We start from the raw sequence: 21,745 nt of genomic DNA on the forward strand, positions 1-21,745 counted from the left end.
AACTGAGAAATACGTTCAATAACCTTAGAGGACGAGTTGACAAATAAGACAGAGAGACATTTTCAACAGTCAGATGGCTTTCACAAAATATTTCAAGAAAAAAAGAAGATGGAGAGAGATGGTAAAGATTTACAAATGCCTTAAGAGATTTATCAGGTAACGGCAAGACAGAGACTTTGGGTCTCAATTCAAATAAGCAAGCTTTAAGAATAACTACTCATTAATAGATGGAAACATGGCCTAGTAGCTTGACAGAATTAGTCAACTTCTGTTTTCTTTTAAAAAGTGTGGTAATGACTTTGGGATTAATTGAGAAGCTCCCTGTTTTTATATAGACTGAAATATTTGCCGATTAAATGGGAAGATGTGTAGAATTAGTTTCAAAATAACTGGAGGGAAGGGACAGTGGGCAACATATATGAGGATGCTGAGAAAACAGGCTGGACATGTATTGGTTGGACTTCACAAGTTCATTATACTATTTTATTTACTTCTGAGTATATTTGAGTTTTCTACACAATGAAACAAATCTTTATGTGGAGGCAGCAGGGTGTAGAAAACAATGCTGTTCTTGATTGCTCTTCCAAATCTGAGTCATCCAGCTCATAGGGTTGCCTTCTAACAACTAGGATAATTGCCCTGATATATCTGCTTTAAGAGATATGAATTAGGGCATGGATTTATTATATATATATATAATAAAAAGGCAACCCTATGAGCTGGATGACTCAGATTTGGAAGAGCAATCAAGAACAGCATTGTTTTCTACACCCTGCTGCCTCCACATAAAGATTTGTTTCATTGTGTAGAAAACTCAAATATACTCAGAAGTAAATAAAATAGTATAATGAATATATATATCAATAGACACAGTGCACACAAAAGTATTCTGACACATGGAAAAGAGAGATCCATAAGACGTTCCTATCATGTAAGGCATCTGTGGATGAAGTCAGATGAAAACTTTGCTTTGAATTTTCTTTTTCTTCCAGACTCAAAAGCAGCAGGTTTTGATGTGTTAAATGAACAGGATTTTCTTATCCTTATTTCTAAACACAGCTCCGCCTCTTAAAAAATGCACGCTAGACTGGAATCCAGAATAATTTCTTCAGCTCTCCTGTTGAAGAGTTTTCATTTAACTGAGTTTGAATCAGAAATATGAGTAGGGAAATCCAGAAGGCCAGACCTAAGCCAAGATTTTCCTAAGAACAGCTTAGTTTTCAGCCTGGTGATAGCAGGTAGCTGTGTCTAAGGCAGTTCTATAAAGATATGTGCTGGTCCAGTATAACCTTGACTTTTAACAAAGCACGTCCCAGAAGGCAGGTGTCATACATACTATCTTCACAGGTTAACGATCCTCCTTAGATTACAGAAGATCTATTGCAACTAGTACATGCTTGATTCCAAAAATGAGTGAAACACAGTCTCCATATTTATTTACCCCTAAATGCGTGGTTGTTGGAGGGCACCAAAAGGGAAGAGCTCTGCTTAGTATCTCTGGTTCCTCAAGACATGGAGGGAAAGCAGAGCAGATGTAAGACATAGACATGGTGATTAAAGGTGAAGATTCTTAAGCATTGGCTCCAAAGTATCAATTGAAGTAGATTGCACCCCCATGATTTTCATCAAACCTGGCAGTACACAAAGTTCTTGTCTTTGTGCCCGGCTAGTCACATGACAGCGAATATCGATGGAACCTTGTCATGGATCAGGAGTTGTTCCAGGCACTTTATATGCATTCAACCTCATTCAGTCATGCAACATTTTAACAGATGAGGGAGTGGACATGAGGTGAAGATAGTCTGTGAAGGTCTCAAAGTCAGAAGCTGACTTTGAACCCAGAACATAACTCTAATTTGTGGCACTTAGCTTACACACGGTACGTATGTGTGTGTGTGTGGGGGGGGGGGGCGGGGAAGGGTGGGTGCTCATTCAGTTTTTCTCTATCATCTTTTTCTCTTTACAGATTAAAAAAAATGAAAGCTCTGAGAAGTTGAATGTCTCAAGGCCACTTAATCTTTGACTGGCATTGCTGGGATTCATGCAAGAACATTAGGTTTCAAGGCTTGGCTCTTTCAGATAGATTCTGGAACCAGACTCAAAAGTAGGTGAGTAGAAAGATGACCTCATTAATCCCTTTTTCTATGCACAATTGTAGCTTCCTCTGCTGTAAAAGGAGATGCCCAGGCAAAGCTCAAACTCCCAGGGCTGCCAGTGAATCAGGCATAAGGTGGGAGGCATCCGATTTGCTCTGCCTGTCCAACATCCTGAACATTCACCTGCCTCAGTCAGAGGGGGAGGAAGTGTTTGGCATATCATCTCCACATTCATGCAAAATGAAATTTCCTAATTCTTCAGTTGCTTAACCACCTTTGTCATTCTGGAGATTATAATTACACATTCAACACCCCTCAACCCCCAGACACTGCTGTGTATCAGGCATCAATGGGCATTTTTCAGTCTTTATTAAAAATAGAGGGCCTCTGAGTCACAAAGGGAAACAGGAAGCAAGTCCAGGAGTGGGCAAGCTGTAACCAGGATGAACAGGACCCCACTGGATGCTATAGATAGACACCAAATGATGCAATCCTGCGGGAAGCTGTCTCTATAATGGGAGGCAGGGCATATTGCAGAGACTGACTGGAAGCAGAAACTATGGAGCATTTGCATTCCGATTCCATTTTGGCTCTTTTTCTTAGCTTTGTGATCTCCGAGGACTTGCATCTCTGCTCCTGTCTTGGAACCAGATGGACAGCAATAACTTCCCTGTCTGTGTGAAAGATTTATTTCCAAACAGCTAATAACATTAAGCATTATATGTGTAAACCACCGAGATAAACATATTGTGATTACATCCCATGTGAATCTAAAACAACTCTGTGAAACAGAACCTGTTATTGTCATATCTATTTTTAAAGTAAATTACTGAAGGTCAGATATCTTTAATGGTGGAGTCGAGGTCTGAGTACCAGACTATCCCTGATAGCTGCTATGGTTATGGGGCAGTTAAGCAATTTCAAAGATCTTTAAAAATTAGAAATAAAATGGAAAATTATCAAATGTCACAAATTACCAGGCCAATGGGAAGCACTTCCGTACTCTTACATTACATATCATCTAAACATGATTAGGCTTTCTGCTCTTGCAGGACAAATGTAGAACAGGATATATTCAATCAGTATGTTAGAAGGCTACTATGTGAGGAAGGAAGCCCAGGCAGGGAACAGGGTAATACATTATGGTGAAGGAAGAGAAAGAAACATACTTATTGTTATGAAATGGGGACTCTCACTCTGAGTGTTTCTCTCATTTATATGTGGGGATTTCTCCCAACTCAGATTAAGACCTCAAGATGGAGTGCACATATAGTCTTCCTGTAGGATAGACTCAGTTGGTTCTGTCTTGAGAGTCCTTAGAAGGGAATGTGTGATGATTTGTTATAACTTATGTATCAGACTAAGAGGTTCTCTATTAAAGGAAACCATGGAGACCTAGAGAGCAGGACTCTGTGCTCAGAGACAGCCAGAGGGACCTAAATACAGGAATTCTGGAAATGGCTGGACTTTCACATTTACCTTACTGTTTCATCATAAGTTCAGCAGAGACATAAAAACAAGACAAACCACACTGAATGCCCCTGGTCAGAATCAGTATGGAAAAAAAAGTCTTTGTTTTGCTCCAGGCTGGTGAAGGAGGAAGATGAGCTTTGGTGAGAGACTAGATTGGAATTCTAGTTTTACTGCTCAGCTCTGTGGCTAGAATAGCTTCATCTAACCTGGGAAAGGCAAAACTGCCATTCCAGGTTGTTGATAGGATTATATAAAGTGAGTGAGGTGTCCAATAGGAACTTAGCAGTTAATTCCCCATTTCCTTTACTTAACAAGTTGTTACACTACCCATCCTTTTCTTGACTACATTTTTATACCCCACCCAACTTGTTACAAATGTATGTATCTCTGAATTCTTGAGACTTTTTAATTGTTTCCTCCCTGGTTTCCTGGGGTTTGTTGACCGCCTGTTTCCATGGTGATTTCCCAGGGCTATGTCTCTGTTACATGCTCTGGCAGACACTTTTCTTGATTTGCTCTTTCTGTTCTTGTGTGTTTGAAGTAAGCATGGACAAAAAAAGATGAACCAGGATCCAGAGCATAGCTGCAAGGCTGGCAGTGCCTGGTTCCTACACGGGACTGACAAATCTCACCAGGAGAGTAGTGTTCATGGGTAGCAGGACTCGTAGGGAAGTCCTATATGCTTTTTAATTTTTTTATTATTTCTTTTATTTTTTGAGATTATAATATTGTTTTCTTTTCTTTCTTTCCTCATAGTAGACATGCTGAAGTGGATGAGGAAAGTCCATGAGGCCTCAACCCTACTCAAAGAACTGCAGGCAACTAAGGAGTGCTAGAAGCCAGAGAAATAGCCTTCCCTTGGAAGAGCACACCACGCAAGGTCAGATAGAACTCCTAGGCAGAACAGTTTCCTCTCCTGAAGATCCAGGGTAAGGATGTTCTACATGTAACACTTTTGCATGATTTTCGACCCTAAGTAAGCATGTTCTACACACAACACCTTTGCATGGCTTATGGTCTACCATCTTCCAAGAGATGCAGGCATTGAATTTTATATTCCAGATCCTAATAAATAATAGGGGCTCAGAGTAAGTAGAATCACATAACAGTTATGCTGTTTAAGGAGAACAAATCAGCAATTAAGTTCTTCCTGTACTGTTGTGGTTTGGATGTGAATTATCCATCATAGGTCCATGAATTTGAACCCTCAGTCCCCAGCTTGTGAGGGTGCTTGGGAGGTTGATGGAGGCTTGTTGGATTAAGTAGGCCCCTGGCCGTAGGCCTTGAATTTTGACATCCTGATATAACTTCCTGTCTGCTCTCTGCTTCTGTTATGGGAACACAATGTGACTAGTTATCATGCCTTTCTTCCTGTGATGCATCAAGTCCCTTCTTAACCAGTGAGCCAAGATAAATCTTTCCTTCTTTCATCTGCTCCTTTTCAGGCACTTGGTTACAACTCTGAGAAAAGTGACTAATATGTATTTATTTGCCTGTTTACACATATGACAGAACAAAAAAGCTGTTTAAACTAATATCCAGTGTTTCCTCAAAATAATCTATTCATATATTAATATTTTATTCTAGAGTTAAGGAGACTGAGCTTCAGAGAGATAAGAACTTGTCCAAGGCTGCACTCTGCTGGGAAGAGCTGCCTGGAACTATGAGTCAACTGACCCTCAAACATGCGTGTCATATCCAGGCCATGGAATTAGGAAAGACACCAATTTGTCTCAGCCAGAAATTAAAAGCTTTAATTTCTTTTTAAACTTTTATTTTTAAGGATAATGATGTTTTTGAAATAGAAGGGCTCACAGGTCATTAAAAACATAGTCTGTCAAATCATGTTCTCCAGCTTAGCTTTTCATTAGGTGGTTTTATTAGGAACCAATTTATTAAGACTCATAAGAGTCATTTGCTACAAGGAGCAGAGATGTCTAGCAGGATGGCTTTTATGGCAAAAGGAAATGCCAGCTAACTACGGGTGACTGGAGAAAAACATGGCATTACCTGCTGTCCATGGTAGAACACAGCAAGGAGAAACATGGCCATCAGCAGCAGTGATGCCTCCTTGGTCCCCAGAAAATCTCTGTGAGAAAAACAAAGGCAGAATAGCATGTTGACTAAGAACCATGGAGAGGTTTCAAGATAAGCATGAAGAATCAGGTTCAAAATGGAGGATGAGGAGATGAAATGAGTATTTTCCAAACGTCCAACATGTGATATAGATAAGGGCTTGCATGTGATCTCATTCAGAGGAAAAGAGACCGCCAAGCCTATGAGGCCACGTAGGGTATAGCTGATAAAAGAGACTCTAGAGTTTAGCATCTAGACAATATGATCTCATCAATATTAGTAATAATGTCACTACTTGTAATTTTCTACATTTCAAAGAGATTGAATACTCTGATAAAAATATCTTGTGAAGATAAGTATTAATTTATTTTTTTAATTAAGAATTTTTTTATTCATTTTACATTCCAACCACAAACCCCTTTCTCTTCCCTCCTTCCACCCCTGCCAGCCTTCCCCCCAACTCACCCAATTTCTATAACCAAGGGATATCCTTCATTCATTTTTAAAGGCATTGACCTACTTAAGAAGCCAGTATTCAGTGCTTTCTACTTGATGATCTTTATCTTAAGTGCCTTTATGTTCAGAGTATTGTATTAAGTCTATGAGTTGGATACTCTTAATTCCTCTATCAATTATTTTAATTGTCATGTCAGTTCTATGTCTGGGGTCATCTGGCTCTCATTTTTCTTGTATCTTTTAATGAAGGCTTTGGTTGTGTTGTGCCAAGATGCTAGCAGTAGGCTTTATTGTTGATGCTTAGCTATGGTCCCAGAGAAGCACATCATGACTGAGCACCTAGTGTATCCTAACATATGCTGGGATCAAGAAGTGAAGAAGACACATTGTTCATGCTCTCAAAACAATTCATCAGAGGCAAGAATCAACTATACAGATGACGTTGTAATTAGGGTAAATATATTCTCGTTGCTCTGACACTTTTGAGAAGAGAGAGTAACTAACCGAGACAGGATGTTTAGGAAATACGTAAGAAGGCCAGGGTGTGGATCTAAGCCATATATCACTTAGCTTGGTATTTACACACCTCTAGCCCCAGGATAATAGGTAAATACCATGTCATGTTTGAGGCCATATGGAAACTCACTAAGGGAGACTGCTGGAATTTGTCAGGACCATCCAACAAGAGTGCTAAGGTGAGGAGAGCTGGACTATAACTCATGTATTGGGGTAGAGATCCATCCATCCATCCATCCATCCATCCATCCATCCATCCATCCATCCATTCACACACCCACCCATTCACCCACTCATTCTATACTATTGTGCTTATTTTGAGGAGAGAGGCATATTTTTGTAATTCTCTTTCTTTACTGTAACTTACTTCTCTGGTCTTTGATGCTTATGGGCTGCTGAGAAAAATGATTAAGGACATGAACTTTGCAGGTGATCCAGATTACCAGTGAAGCTCTGTTTTTGACCAGTTATTTGGCCTTGAACCAGCCACTTGATATCTCTGAGCCTTGCTTCATTCATATGTGAAGAATGACTCCACAATGTTTTACCTCCTTAACTGCGAGAATGAAATGAACAATGGTGCTGAGGTGTTTGGCATGGTTCCTGGATCATGCCTTCCTCTCACTGCTCTGTGAAGCCTCTGACACATAATCTTGTCCATGTCTGTGTTGCTTTAAAGAACCATTTGCTCACATTACTTGTTTGAATGAGAGATGTCCTATGTTTAGAACCTCCCCTGGAATCTGTCATTCTGTCCCAGACTCTTACACTGCCTGGCACTTAAGATATCCTCTTCTCTGTGATGCACAAAACTTATTTTCAGCCCAGCAATTTATCATTTGGAACACATTTTCAGGAGACAACACGAATACTCCTTGAATAATTTTGAAAGCAGTGATTGACCAAAAATAGAGACACGACTAGACCAGACTCAGAAGAAAAAAAAATGAAAGAAAATTATGAACAATTTTTGAGGGTTTAGCTGTATTTCATATGAAAAAAATCTTGTGTAGGGACCAAAGTATATGAATAGTAACCAAATCACGTTGAGAAACAGCCAAAAGAATTTTCATTTGAATTCACAAGTTTTTCTTGTACCTCCCATGATTTTTGAAAAAACATACAGAGAGTCAATTGGCTCAAATACATTCCATATTACAGAGCTTTGCCTAATACTGGGTTTTACAGAATTAATACAAAGGTAATTTTGAAATATTGATTTGTATTAATAAAATAGCTAAAGTTATACTGCCATTTCCTTGGAAAAGGGACATTGTTAATTGAAAACACATGTAGAGTAATGAAATCCTCAGGACCACTATAATTTTTAGAGATCATTTAATCTGATGCATCATAAAAATTAATATTTAATTTGAGTATGACTCACTAATGAGGCATTTATGCTAACTGTAGTGAATCTAGAAACTAAAAAAGACAACTAACTATCCAGAGGAAACTATGATTATTTTGGAATCCATTAAATGTCATTTCTATTTCCTCTTTGCAAAAACATATCTATAAATTAAGGCTCTATGGCTCATATTGTTTTATAAACTACTTTGCACTTAATGTAGAGAATGATACTAAGTTTATGTAATTGGCTATATTACAATGCATTTGGCAAATCCATCTTATTCTGTGTTATGTGTAATATAATACCCCTTCAAGGCTTTTATTTTATAAGAGACTGGGGCCCAGAGGGAAGAGGTCAATGGCTCAAGGTCACATATTCATTTGTGTCACTTCCAAGACAAGAACCAGATTTCAGGTGCAAAGTTCTGAGTTTTCAATATTGACTATTCACCTCCAAATTTTTATTTATTGGTCTCCATTTTCTTCCACAAAACTCCTAATAAACCATCCCATTTAAATTTATTTTTATTCTCTCTTACTACTGGTGTGCATTTTTGAAAACTTGTATTATATGTGAAGAGGCTACTTTACATATACTTGTTGCTCTTTCTCTTTCATGTCAACAATTCATGACAATGTTGATTTAACTTATTACAGAGATACCTGTACATCTATGTTCACTGATGCTCTACTCAAAATAGCTAGAAAATGGAGTCAACCTAGATATTCATCAATTGATAAATGGGTAATAAAAATATGGTACATACACATAATGGAATTTTGTTCAACACCAAATAAAAATGAAATTTGCAGGAAAATGGATGGAACTTGAAAATACACTGAGGGTGGTAAGCCAGAGTCAGAAAGACAAACACTTCATGTTATTGCTCATATGAGAAACTTCACTTTCATGTTTTCGATTTCCGTGTTTAATTTGGAGTACCTGTTGAGGCCAGGAAGCTAGCAGGGGCAGTGTTGTGGAAGGCCATTCCTGGAGGAAGACAGTAGAATTCCTGGAATATGAAAGTGCTGTGGGAGAATATGAGTAGTAGAAAGGCTTAAGAGATGATGTGGGTGAATGGATGGCAGAGGTGAAGGATTTCAGTGGGTTAAACAAAATTAAGGATGTCTGAAAAAGTCATAAGGAATCCCACTATTTTGTAAGCTAATTAAAATATGTAATTAAAAATAATTTGAAGGGAGGTACTCTGTAAGGGTAGATAAAGTAGCTCTCAGAAGTCACAGGTTATTAAACAAAAGTCTTTGTGCCAGATATGGGATACCACCACCATATGAGTTGTTGGTTAGGGAAATCCCCAAAGTAATATAGGCTGTTGCCATTCTTTAGTTTCCCAGCAGGTTTGGATGACAAGACTCTATTGATGAAGACTTTGGTTGCAGTATATAGACCCATCAAGCTGGACCTGAACTGGAAGCCTCCCTTCTGCTGGGTAGCTTTTAAAGTGCCAGAAGATGCAATATAGACAGCTGGGAAGAAAAGTCATTAACAGTCTACACAGCCATGAGTCACATGAACCATAGTACCAGCTGTCAGACAATATGTACCCAGTGGGTGCCATAGTGTTATGACTGTTACAGGGGTAACCAACCACTTCTGATTAGATTTTTTTAAAGTCTTCTCCAGAGGAAAAATTCCTGACTGATCCTGTAAATTTGATCAATAGTCAAATGACTAGGAGGTCGTCAGCCTTAGGGGGAAACTACCATTGTTGTTTTGCTAAAAGGACATGGTCACAAACTGCTTTCTAAACATTTATATTTGTACCCATAGATTATGGCTGCTCTCAGCCTTAGTTAGAGAAGTGTCTGCTTTTACTGGGTTATGGTTAATGCAGAGACTTGTAACTGGTAAAGTGCTGAGAAAAAGCGTTCATTCAGTGCTAAGCTCTAACGGGAACCTCAACCATGGTTGTTCAAATGGATGAACTGGCTTCACTTGTGTGTGTGTGTGTGTGTGTGTGTGTGTGTGTGTGTGTGTGTGTGTGTAAAATAGAAATGAAGGAAGCTCTTTATACAATTTGCTAAGATTTTAAAAATGGTGACAGCAAAGCATTAAAGCACTGGACCCTCTGATTGCAAGCAGACATCAAGTAGATTGCTATTTAGGTCAGGAGGGATCTGCTCCAGTGACACATGGTGCCTAGGTTCTGCCTCCTCCAACTTTCTCTGGTTCTCTCCAAACACTTTTTTATGTGTCATTTTTCTTGACTTCATCTATTCCAATTTATTTTCTCCTGTGAACACTATGAATTTTTGTGTCTGAAAAGTCTTCACTGCTTAACACTATTGATGTGGTCTTGCAAGGATGGTTTCATTAGCCATGGTTTCTTTGCAGCCTGGAAAGCTCCAAGAAACTCCTTACTCAAATTTAGTTCTAAATGACAAAGATGAGAATCAACAGAATTAGAAAATACAGCCTGCGTGCATGTGTACATGGGGCATGGGGCGAGGAGGAGGGCAGATGAATGTAGAAATGAAAGGCAGAGATGAAACCTTTTCTGTTTGGAAGCACCTATTTTGTAGCAACATGTGTATGGTAAATCTTAGGAGATTTTATTGAGGTGAAGTAAATGCCTTTATATTCTTCTGGAAGCAGAGGATAGGACAGACACTATCATTGTTATTTCCAGGACCCAAAGTGAACATTAGAGGGAGACTTTTCCATGTACCATCATTATTTAAGTGGGGTAGTTATTGATAGAGCTGGAGAAGATGATGCTCACAGTGAACAGAGAATGCTGTTGTCCTCAACTATCAATATGGTGAGTGAAGCAAGTGCCAGAAATTAATTTTAGACCTTCTGAATCTATTATAATGCATGAGTGGATTCCAGTGTTTTGCCTATATTTCAAGATGTCAACAAGACACCAGTGGTACGTAAATAGATTATGTAATCATCAGGCAGAATGCATATATAAATAAAAATTTTGAGAGGATAGGATAGTAAATGATCACAAACAAGGTTAAAAAGTATAGCCAGGAGGAATAGCATTATCTGTGAAGCAGTGCAAAAGCAAGCTGGGCTTACAGAATGAGCACACACAACTTAAAAATAACGGTGACATGAAATTGTAGGCATTGTAGATGAGTGCAGACTTACTGTGAATCAATATTGTTAAGTGATTCCAAATGAGCTAATGCTGCTTTTAGGCACACGTTCATTTCCATTGGACATTCCATTCTGCAGACATTTAATTGGAAAGCTATTGCCAGATACTATTAAGTGATGGAAACAGGAATCTTAGTGATACTCCTTGTCCTCTAAACTCCCATTGTAATGGAAGAGGAAAAACCTGGAAATTAATGACTACAACATGAAGAGGTTAATGTTGGGATGGAAAGTGATGAATAATAACTAAGGCTGTCACCAAGGAGATTATCCTTAAATTATGACTTAAGAATTGTGGGTTGGACTTCCAGAAATGGACACATCAACAAAGGAGGATGTACGTGTAGAAGGTCATTTGGGAAAAGTATGTGAATTCTCTCTGCCAATGTACAAGCTATAAACAGCAACCTGTAGAGCTTCAGGAGGTGAGGTGAGACTCAAGAGTTCAGTACAGGTCTAAGGAAGGAGAGTTTTGAATATCCAGCAAACTGGTGAATTTTAAGCTTCTCAAAGGTAACAGAGAGCCACTGAAGGATTTGAAGAAAGAATGGGCATTGAGAAGATGGGTTTGAGATGGGATAATTATGAATAGAAGCTGGGAGACCAATTAGGGAACCAAAGCCTTGAAATGAAAATGAGGAACTTTGTAGAATCCTAGCATTTATGGAAGGGAGGGGTCATGTTTAAAAACAAACATCAATGTAGTGCAAATGCTTATCATATTTGACCCTTAAAAACATTCCTGTAGAAAAGGAACCAGTGTTATATTCCCACTTCATTGTAAGAACAGCAAGAGTTGGAGAAGTTAAATCATCTTAAATTAATTTGATCAAGTTCACACACGTGGCTGGTGGAAGAACTGAGATTTGAATCTGGGTGGTTTAACTCTCAAATTGATACTCTAAAGCAATTCACTATAGTGCTTCCTGGCAAGGAATCCAGAGGAAGATAGGTGTCCTGTAACTAACATGACACTAGGGACGAAGCCACTCCTATTTTGAGCTCAGTATCATCTACTGAGACAGGGGATTGTCATGCAGTGGGGCTGACGAGCAGTGTGGGAGAAAACAGTCTCAGGATTTGGACCATCCCAATTGAGATGCGGCCAGAATGTCCCACCCAGGTTCTGCTTGCTTGAATGCTATATTGTATAATTAGTCTACCATTCTCCAGAGAAATCAGGAACAAGCTGCAAAAGTGCTCCCGAATGACCATGGACTTCTAAAGCACTAAGTGAGTCCCATTGGCCGTTGATGGCCAGTGGGATGCAGAGTCTTCTGACCTACATACTTCAGCAGAGACTGAGGCCAACTGTGCTTTTTACTTATTTCTAACTTAATTCTGTTAGTAGCAAAGAATGAGGCAACACAAGATTAACCAATAGCTGACCTTTAAAGAAGACGTAGTTTAGAGAAGTACTTGACTATCAGCCATGAGTTTGGGATTATATTTGCTCTCACAATTCTTACTTAAAATTTACTAACTTTTCCTCAAAACCAATTTTAATAATAATAATAATAATAATAATAATAATAATAATAATAATAATAATAAACCTTTCTCCTCAGAAGGAGAAGAGACTAAAAATGACCTTTCTGTGTGATAAGCACATTCGAGGCTCACAGTAGCCCTGGGGCAACACTATGGAACAAACTGTGTCTCCCCTTCGTTAGTTAAAGCCACAACCTTCAGCATAACTATATGTGGAGATAGGGTCTACAAGGAGATAGCTAAGGGTAAGTGAAGCTTTAATACTAGATGTTTTGACTCAATAGGCCTGATGTACTTATATAAAAAAAAAGATGTCTCAGCCTTCTTCTCATCCATTAAAGACAATATGAACTCTTCTCTTGTAAATTCAGCAAAAAAATGTAAAGTGGAATAAAGTACAATTCCAGGCTGGGAAGATGGCTTAGTGGGTAAAGTGTTTCACACAGAGGCATGAGGACCAGTGTTTGGATCCCCAGGACCTATGTAAAAACAGCTGGGCAGAAGTGGCAGCCTGCTGTAATCCCAGCACTGAGGAGTAAGAGACAAGGGAATCAGGGACAGGGGTTCCTGAGTTCAAACTGTCCAACCAGACTAGCCAGAAGAGGGGCACTCTGGGTTCAGGATGACCCAGATTGAGGATAATATCTGACACCAGCTTTGGGCTTCTGCACACACACACACACACACACACACACACACACACACACACACACTATACCTGAACACATGTGTATAACCCCCAAATATGTATGTACACAAGCATGCATACAGTACGTGCTGAAAAAGAACTTTCATAAACCCAGCAAAATTTCAAAGGTCTAACAACATCAAAGGCAAGAATGGAGAGCAATAGGAGAATTACCTATAAGAGGAAAATTGTTAGACTCATGCTGGAGAGTGATTTGGCAATATGATACTGTTTTCAAGTAGTGAATTCAGTTAACCTACAATTCAGCAAGTGTGTTTTCACACGAAGCTCCAGGAGACACATGTACACAAAACTAGGAAGAGCCTGGGTTTCTGTTAATAGGCCAAAGATAACATATATTTTGATATGTTGACATTATATAGTATGGACATATCTCAGGGAAAATGAACTAGATCTATGGATATCAACTGATGTGGATCTTAAAAAGAGGACATTATATGACAACAATAACCATCACCACCAACAAAACCAACATAAAACAGCATTATATTTCTTAGATGCAGATGTTAAACACATTTGAGAAGAGGTCACAACTGGAAGAGATACAAATTCAGTGTTTTGAACTGAGGAGATTGCTTAGTGTTTAAGTCGTTGCTGTATATGTGTGAGGACTGGAGTCTGGACCCTCAGAACCTGTGAAATTACTAGGCAGGCATGGCAGCCTACTGCAATTCCAGCCTCAGAAGGCAAAGAAAAGGAATACCATAGCAAGCTGACTAGTGAGAACAGCCAGTTAAGTGAGCCCTGTGTTTTATTGAGAGACCCTACCTCAATGAATAAGGTGGAAAAATCACTAAGGACGATTCCTGACATTAACCTCACATGCATGTGTGACACACATGTGCACTCACACACATGTGAACACATGCATGAAAATGGAAAAAAATCAACCACAGCAAAAACTCCTGTATTCAGTGGATTAGGTGATTGTTCTTGAGAGAAAGAGGAGATGTCTGACATACTTTCTTCTTTAATACAGAAACAAACGTGGCTGATTGTCATTGTTTACTTTCAGGGCTGACTCATAGACATGCAGTGTAGACACTTTTAGATGTTTCTTGGATTGTCTTGGCTTTACCCTCTAAGGCTACTAGAAATTTTTTCTGGCCTCAGCTAGACACATGTGCTTTCTCTACTTGATCCTAGTCAGTCTGGTATTCAGTGCCTTGTTTCTCCTACTATTTCCTGGACAAAGTCTGGCCTGATACATTGGCTGTAAGTGGGTCAAATGAACCCCCAGAAGTATATCCAGAGATTTAAGTGGGGTCAATGGGGAAAGAAGGGTGAAGGAACCAGAAGACACATTCTTCTGCCTTACTCTGCTCTGAGGCACTTTTCTCCATTGCTGCTGATACGTCTAATAGCTGAGTGAATGGATCTTCCTGAACCTGGGGGTTAAATCTCTTGACAATGTACACTGCCTGCATCACTGGACTTCAGCATGCATTTACTTCCACCCCCTTCTCTGCTCACTCACTTTCATTGTCCTGGAGTTATATCAGAATCTAAGCATTACCCCAGGCTCTCTGCTCTAAGGAATCTGGACTTATACATTATTCCTTGCATTTTTCTATATTTCACAAATAACAATGAAGGATCATTATTGCTCAATTCATAGTGACTGATGTTTTCAGTATTGCTATAGCTAAATTAAAATCAGCTCCCACAGGCCTTACAACTGTTAATGTTGAGCAAATTAATTATTAGGTATGGTAGAAATCTAAGCTACCATACCCAATTTAATTCAAATTTTAAATAATTATTATAATTAGTCTATAGTGCATATGCTGAAAAGTAGAGATTTTTTCCTAGATTTGTAAGGTGGACAATGTCTGAGTGAGATAAGTTCATAACAAGCCAATCCTTCATTTCAGTTTCAGTCACAATTGCTATCACTTGCCCAGTGGTTTAATTTTCGTGATGCTTAGGTTCATAAACACTGTGGTGGACACTTACTCTCCACTGTGGTTCAGGTTGTCATAACTCAGAAAGAGACCTGCATAGATGGTCTCTGTCAACAGGGCATAGATGGCGATCATAATCAGCAGCACAGCCAACTTCAGGACAGAGTTAAGCCGGAGAAAAACTGCACAGGTCACCATGGCCAGCACCCCCGTGAAGACGAAGTACTGCAAACAGAGAACAAAGGTGGTCGGACTCATAGGAACTTCTGAGGACCCCTCTCTTAGCCATGCTGCTCACTAGTCTCATCAGGCAGATTTTTGTTTAAACGTTTCCCCTGGGAGGTCTGGAGCCTCCTGAAATTCAAATTGAACTCTTCCTTCTCCTGCCCCCAGCCTCTACTCCCTGTCTCCATGAGTGGCAACATCTTTCACATTATTCCTCTTCAGTCTCATCATTATAAAAATGCTTTTTATCCTCTTAGTATTTTATGTGTTCTGTCTGCATGTAGGTCTAGGCACTACATACACGCCTGGTGACCATGGTAGCCTGAAGATGGTGTCAGATTTCATGGTAGCAAAGTTAAAGATGGTTATGAACTTCATGTGGGTGCTGGGAATCGAATCCCAGTCCTCTGGTAGAGCCGCCAGGATTCTTAACCACCGAGCCATCTCCCCAGCTTCTCAGGCTCACTACTGATGCCTCCTTCTTCCCCATGTCCCACAGTCAGCTAGTTTCAGTTTTTAGGCCCTCCATTACTTCCTTAACAGATCTCACATCCACCCAGCTTTCGCCATCTCCTTTACTTGCTTTAGTTCTCAGGAGCAGCTTGGGAACAGTGTTTTTTTTAATACCCCCCACACATTTATTTATCATTTATTTATGTGTATGTATGTGAAGGGCACACCATACATGTGGAAGTCAGAAGACAACTTGTGGAAGTTGGGGCTCTCCTTCCACCATGTGGGTTCTGGGATTTGAACTCAGACCACTATTCTTGTAAGCAAGTGCCTTTATCCACTGAACAATCCTGTCCCCCACTCTCCTTTTGTTTCCATCTCAACCTGTTGCTGGTCTTTAGCATTTCTAAAAACACACACTTGCTTTCTTTCTCAACCTAGAATTTCTGGAACACCAGCCTGAGCATGTTATCCCTCACTGGAAATCTTTTCTTTGCCCTCCAAGCCCTCCAATTCTCCCACACAGCTGAGCTCACAGGCTGCTTTTCATTCTCTAAATCCTTCTCTCACACCTCCGTGGCCTGTGGCTCAAATCTCACCCAGGTGACTAGGCCTTTCTTCTGTTCACATGTCAGGTGTCCTTTCCTCTGGGAAGCGTCTCCCCAACCTACATTGTACCCCGCAGAGACTAGAATGTCATCTCTCCCTCTGTGTCATGCATTACTGCTCTAATTGCAAATTTGGAATCACCCGAGAACTTGAACAGTGGAGCAGTCTCCCAGCGACTACACAGCAAGCTCTCCGCCTTCTATGGAAAACACCTCAGCCTATTTTCTTTATAGAACTATCCTGGCATATTCTGGGTGTTGGTTTAAAATGTGATTAGTAAAATTCATATTGTCAAAAGCCCATTTTGGTCTCAAAATCTGTACATATATTTTTCTCTTGAAGTATTCAATGAAATGGTTCAGGATGGGACTCACAGCTCTCAGTTGTATAGGTTAAGAAACCAATGGTCATAGAGCTAAATAAACTTCATGATCTTGAATCTGGAAAGAGGTGTCTTGGTCATCTAGATATGGTCAGTTTGCATGAGCATAATTCTAGTGGGAATGTGGGGCTGGATAACACTATAGCTCTTTCATGTTTATATTGCCTTCTATCTTCTATTATACAGAGAGGCAGCTTTTATATGGATAAGGAGGTAGGTAAGAATTTTTAAAAATCTCCGAGTATTGAAGATGTGCTATGAATTCCTTAAGTGATACCAACTCATTTATGCAACCTTTTCACAAATATTGATTAAAAAATGTAGGCAGTGTCCCAGATGATTTCTCATTGACGGAAAAAAAAAACCTGTATATTGGCTCAGAAGAGTCAGGCATTGTCACCGCCTTTAAAGACCTTTGTTTGTTGTTTCTTTACCTCGTCTGTTTCTCCCAATAAACCCAGTTACCAATCCTTGTACCTAATGGAAGGATAAGCTGTCTTCAGCTGTCCTCTAAGGTCTTTTCTTGGGTAATATTTATATACAGCTCATCTTGATGCCCTTGTCAAGGAAGCCATGTGTGAAGAGACCAGATGTAAAAGAGTTCAATCTGCACAGTTTTTCTCCATCCAAAGAAACCTCCAAGATGCTCCATTTTAACACAGGCTATAGGATAGGAAAAACAGATCCAAGGGGTCTTGGTTCATTGGTCTTGCCCTCAGCACAGCACAGAGTTGTGCCTGGTTGTGTCAACTTAAATTCTGAATAGTGTATTATATCTGAAAGACACTAACCCTTCAGGCTTACACCCCCAAGCCTCAGAAAAAGAGAAACTTCAAACACCAGGAAATGAGAAACTAAAAAACTAGTTCCAAGGGCCACCTGACTCAGCCACTACTCAATCACCCCTGTAACAATATAACAAGGTAAAAAGATTTCTGTTAAAAGATGTGCTCAACTGTGACTGGGATAGTTGCAGGTGTTCCAGGAAGGACCACTGTGACCTTTGTGTAAACTCCACTCCTGCCCTGATACTCCCCTTGAGGTTTCAGGAAGAATGTGCATGCAGACATGACTGTATCCACTCTGTGATCACCCTGTGATCAGGCCATGGAATTGTATGGGAATTGTAATCTTGTGGATTTTGTGGGTTTTCCCTTTAAAAGCACCTATGTGACTACAATAAGATGCGGCTCTTGCTCTTAGGAGCAGAGTTTGCCCTTCTGTACAGAAGCTTCAATAAATTCCTCATGCTGTTGCATCAACTGGACTGGAGTCTGGGTTCTTGGGGCGCCCACTTGAGACCCTAAACTTTGGGGTCCAACAATATCCAAATCTATTGAAATGATTGCACCCTTGGAGCAAAAATTCGAGGGGGGCACAATAGTTAAATTAAAAAAAGCATCATACACATTTAGTGGATACCCATTGTAGTCAGGGTAAGTGATAGGTAAGCATGGGAGGTTGAAGAAAGAAATAAGAATTGTTTTTTCTAAAGGAAATCACAGTGAAAAATAAATATGAGGCAGACATAAAAAATGTCAACAGAAATGTACTTTGGTAGCGATATGACCAACCGTGACAGGAACATAGAGGCAGGAGTGAGCATATTTCATGGAGAGAAAGTATGTCTATAGAGGGACAGAAGAGGTGAGCTTGTTTTGGGTCTTGAGGAATGGACAGCACATAGGAAGACAAAATAGTCTAAATGCCAGGGTATATGGAGAAGGACGTCAGGAGAATTAATTCCTTGGATTAAACAAAAGACCCATACAACTAATCATAAGGAGAGCTAGTAACACAGGCCAAGAGAATATATGTTGTCTTTCTGCTTTCTCTACCTAGCCTTGAAGATACACTAGGCATCTGGAATCGTATTATTTTCATGGTACATTAGTCGTTTTCTGTTTTTATGGTCTCAATAAACTGTGTTAACAGGTCCTTCCTATTTCTATTCCAGGGAAAGGAATCAACTCACTGACTTCCAAGGTTTAGTCAAACTTCTGCTTCAAAGTTGAGACTTTTCAAATTGCTTAATACAAGAAGCATAAAAGACAAGGTTCTGTACAACAGCAGGAGTATATTCTCTGTCCCTTTTCTACCTGGAATGAATGGTGAGAGGTGAAACTAGGAAATAAAACAGAGGCTGCAGAAGTATCATGGCTTTGTGAAGCATTACAAAGACCTCTCTCTTTGGGTCTGGATCCATCAATTCTATGTTTTCTATAACCTGGTAGATTCTGGACCCAATATCACTTGTTAACGGGTTTCCGTCTGGCAAAAGATTCATCTTGTGCTCTTGTTATATTGCCCCAGGAAGACAACTGTGCTTAGAGTCACGTGTTTGCCAGTAATCAGTTCCACCTATAGGTGTGCAAGTGACCACAGGAGAATATTTTAAAAAATGAAGACCCAGGGACTAAAATGTATAGACTTCCATTTTTAAGGAGCCATGGAAGAAGAAAAATAAGTATATGGATGAGGGATTTGAGGGGATGACATAGAGAAGAGAGAAGATAATGGTTAAAACCCAAGAGACCAAAGGATAAGATGCTCTGTGATGGAAGAATATTTGAATGACAACAGAGAAGGGTTTCTAAATGAAACTAGAAGGCTGGAGCTGAAGTTGCATATATACTGTAATCACAACACTGTACATGCACACAGTTACAATCCATCTCTTTGATGAATTATTTCCTCTTGTACTATATGCTACTGTTATTTTAGCCTGCACTATGAAGTTAGTTGTTTTGCATTGAGTTCTTACATCCCATGCAATCTATGTCCTGTAAAACCATGAAGTTCCAAGTTTCTTCTCCATCTTTTAATGACAGGAGTCATGAAGTTACAAACTTAACACTTTTCTAGTTTCAACACCAGCGTAGTTTTTATCCTTGTAATGTCTATAAATTCAAATTTCTGTGTATTGGGGTAGTATAAATTTTTTTTCCATTCCAGAAGAATCCAAAGTGTATCACTCCTTTGTGGAGGTGATTGTGAAAGTTAGGCTTTCTTTTAAATTTTGTTGCCCACTAGTACAAGAGCAATGAGGCACAACCACTCACCAAATAGCATGGACCTTCTTGGAAAACAGTGGTTTTAAAAATCCATTTAAAACTATATCAAATCATTCCATTATAGAATTTATTAATACATGAATTATACAACCATGCATACTGAAAAGTAAGGAGAAAAATAGAGTTGTCCTAGGGAAAAAAATCCATAGTTGTCTTAGGTAAAAGGAATGAGACAATCTATGCAGGAAAAAAAGAAGAGACTCAATAATAAAATAATTTGACCTTTACAATTTTTGGATGTTGGAGTATAAGTTGACATGTGAGGAAAAAGTAGGCAATTCAGGCTGGAGGATGAACTGTGGCTACATTGTACAATCACAAAAATTGGCAGTGTTAGGTTTGATGTTAAGTGAACTCACGCTAACATGGGGACCAGCTTGAGGGGGGAATCTATATTGTCTCAGGGGTGAGATGTGGGAAGGAAGACATAGTGATTACAGTCAAACACCTATTGTGCACACACTCTACACAAAACATTCTAAAAATGGCTTTAAATTCCCTGTGTTATCCAATAGTTAATGTGACTCTCAGACACTATTCTTTCATCAGTTCTAAGAATTAGGAGTGCCCATGGAGACGTTTTCTCTTTCTGGATACTCAAGGTTTTCTCTTCTCAGATGATATACTAACCTGGGAAATCGTGAATAAATCAAATTCCTCTAACTCTGAAAATCTTTAAATCACATGACTTGATAAAGCATGAAGGGTTCTGTTAACACAAAACAAACTCCTTAGACACAAAAGCATGTGTCCATTAATACATGACCATTAATTAAGGACCTACTATGTTAACTAAGGACCTACTATGCTACAGCTTGGATGGCATCACATTCATGTTAGGACACCACCATAGCATATCATATATTACCTTGGCAACACATATTTTCCTCTTATAAGAGGAGGAAGAAGAACTTTACACCATCACAACTGGAGAAGGAATTGAGTATTTATACACACAAGCCAGATAGACTGAATTCTCTGTGCCTATTTGGGTACTGCTCAACCCCATGTCATTCTCAACTCACACTGCAAGAAGGAGAGAAATCAAGCTGTCAGTTTCCAAAAGTCACCATGGTTTAAAGGAATAATCCAAGCATTGATTGATTCACACACAACTTGGTCTACAGTAACTCCAGATCATGCAGCAAAGTGCTACAGTAAGGATGTATAGGCAAAAGGTGAAGTTGCTCTCACTGAACCTCAGCCTGAGCTCCTTGCATGTTCAATGATTAAAGATGTCATAATTCGGGGGTCACCACTGGTACTTGTGGGATTCCTGGGCTGATATTCTGAGCTGGTTAGTGGGTTGAATTTTCTTAGAAAAGAATTTGTGTGTGTGTGTGTGTGTGTGTGTGTGTGTGTGTGTGTGTGTGTGTGTGTTTCATGCTGTGGTGCAATGTTATATTTGATTTACTCTAAATTCAAATTGTCATGTTTGCCTTTTTATAAAATCTGTTTTTAACCATTTATGGTGTATAACATATCTTCATAGGATTATGGTGTGTGTGTGTGTGTGTGTGTGTGCACGCATGTGTATGTGTGTGTTTAGTGTCTCTTGTGCCTGGTGTTTGTTTAAGGGACTTTTGATTTATAGTTTTCATCAAATTTGGACGGAAAGGCTCATTAATTATTTGTCTTTTTTCTTCTTGTGGGAGGGGACTCAAATTATGCAGGTGTTTCATTGTTAAGATTGGACTTAATGTTGGTTTTAAGCCCTGTTTTGTTTTGTAATTTATTTTAGACACATCTATTACTATTTCACCAGTTTTCTTCTTTTATTTTTACCTATGATGCCTAA

At 39.3% G+C, this 21,745-nt stretch overlaps 1 protein-coding gene across 3 annotated transcripts in view; it reads right to left on the minus strand.

Annotated features, from left to right (window-relative positions):
- The window catches only part of Adcy8 (adenylate cyclase 8), a 225,049-nt gene that overhangs the window by 21,613 nt on the left and 181,691 nt on the right, over window positions 1-21,745 (minus strand). For all 3 annotated transcript variants that reach the window (XM_052747909.1, XM_052747908.1, XM_052747907.1), the window contains 2 exons: window positions 15,257-15,429; window positions 5,580-5,658 (listed from right to left, as the gene is read on the minus strand). In XM_052747909.1, the coding sequence (XP_052603869.1) occupies window positions 5,580-5,658; window positions 15,257-15,429 (252 nt within the window). The remainder of the gene's footprint in view (window positions 1-5,579; window positions 5,659-15,256; window positions 15,430-21,745) is intronic.

This window comes from Peromyscus californicus, unplaced genomic scaffold (assembly GCF_007827085.1).
Source record: "Peromyscus californicus insignis strain IS unplaced genomic scaffold, ASM782708v3 Scaffold_20__1_contigs__length_68692818, whole genome shotgun sequence".
Classification (NCBI taxonomy): Eukaryota; Metazoa; Chordata; class Mammalia; order Rodentia; family Cricetidae; genus Peromyscus; species Peromyscus californicus.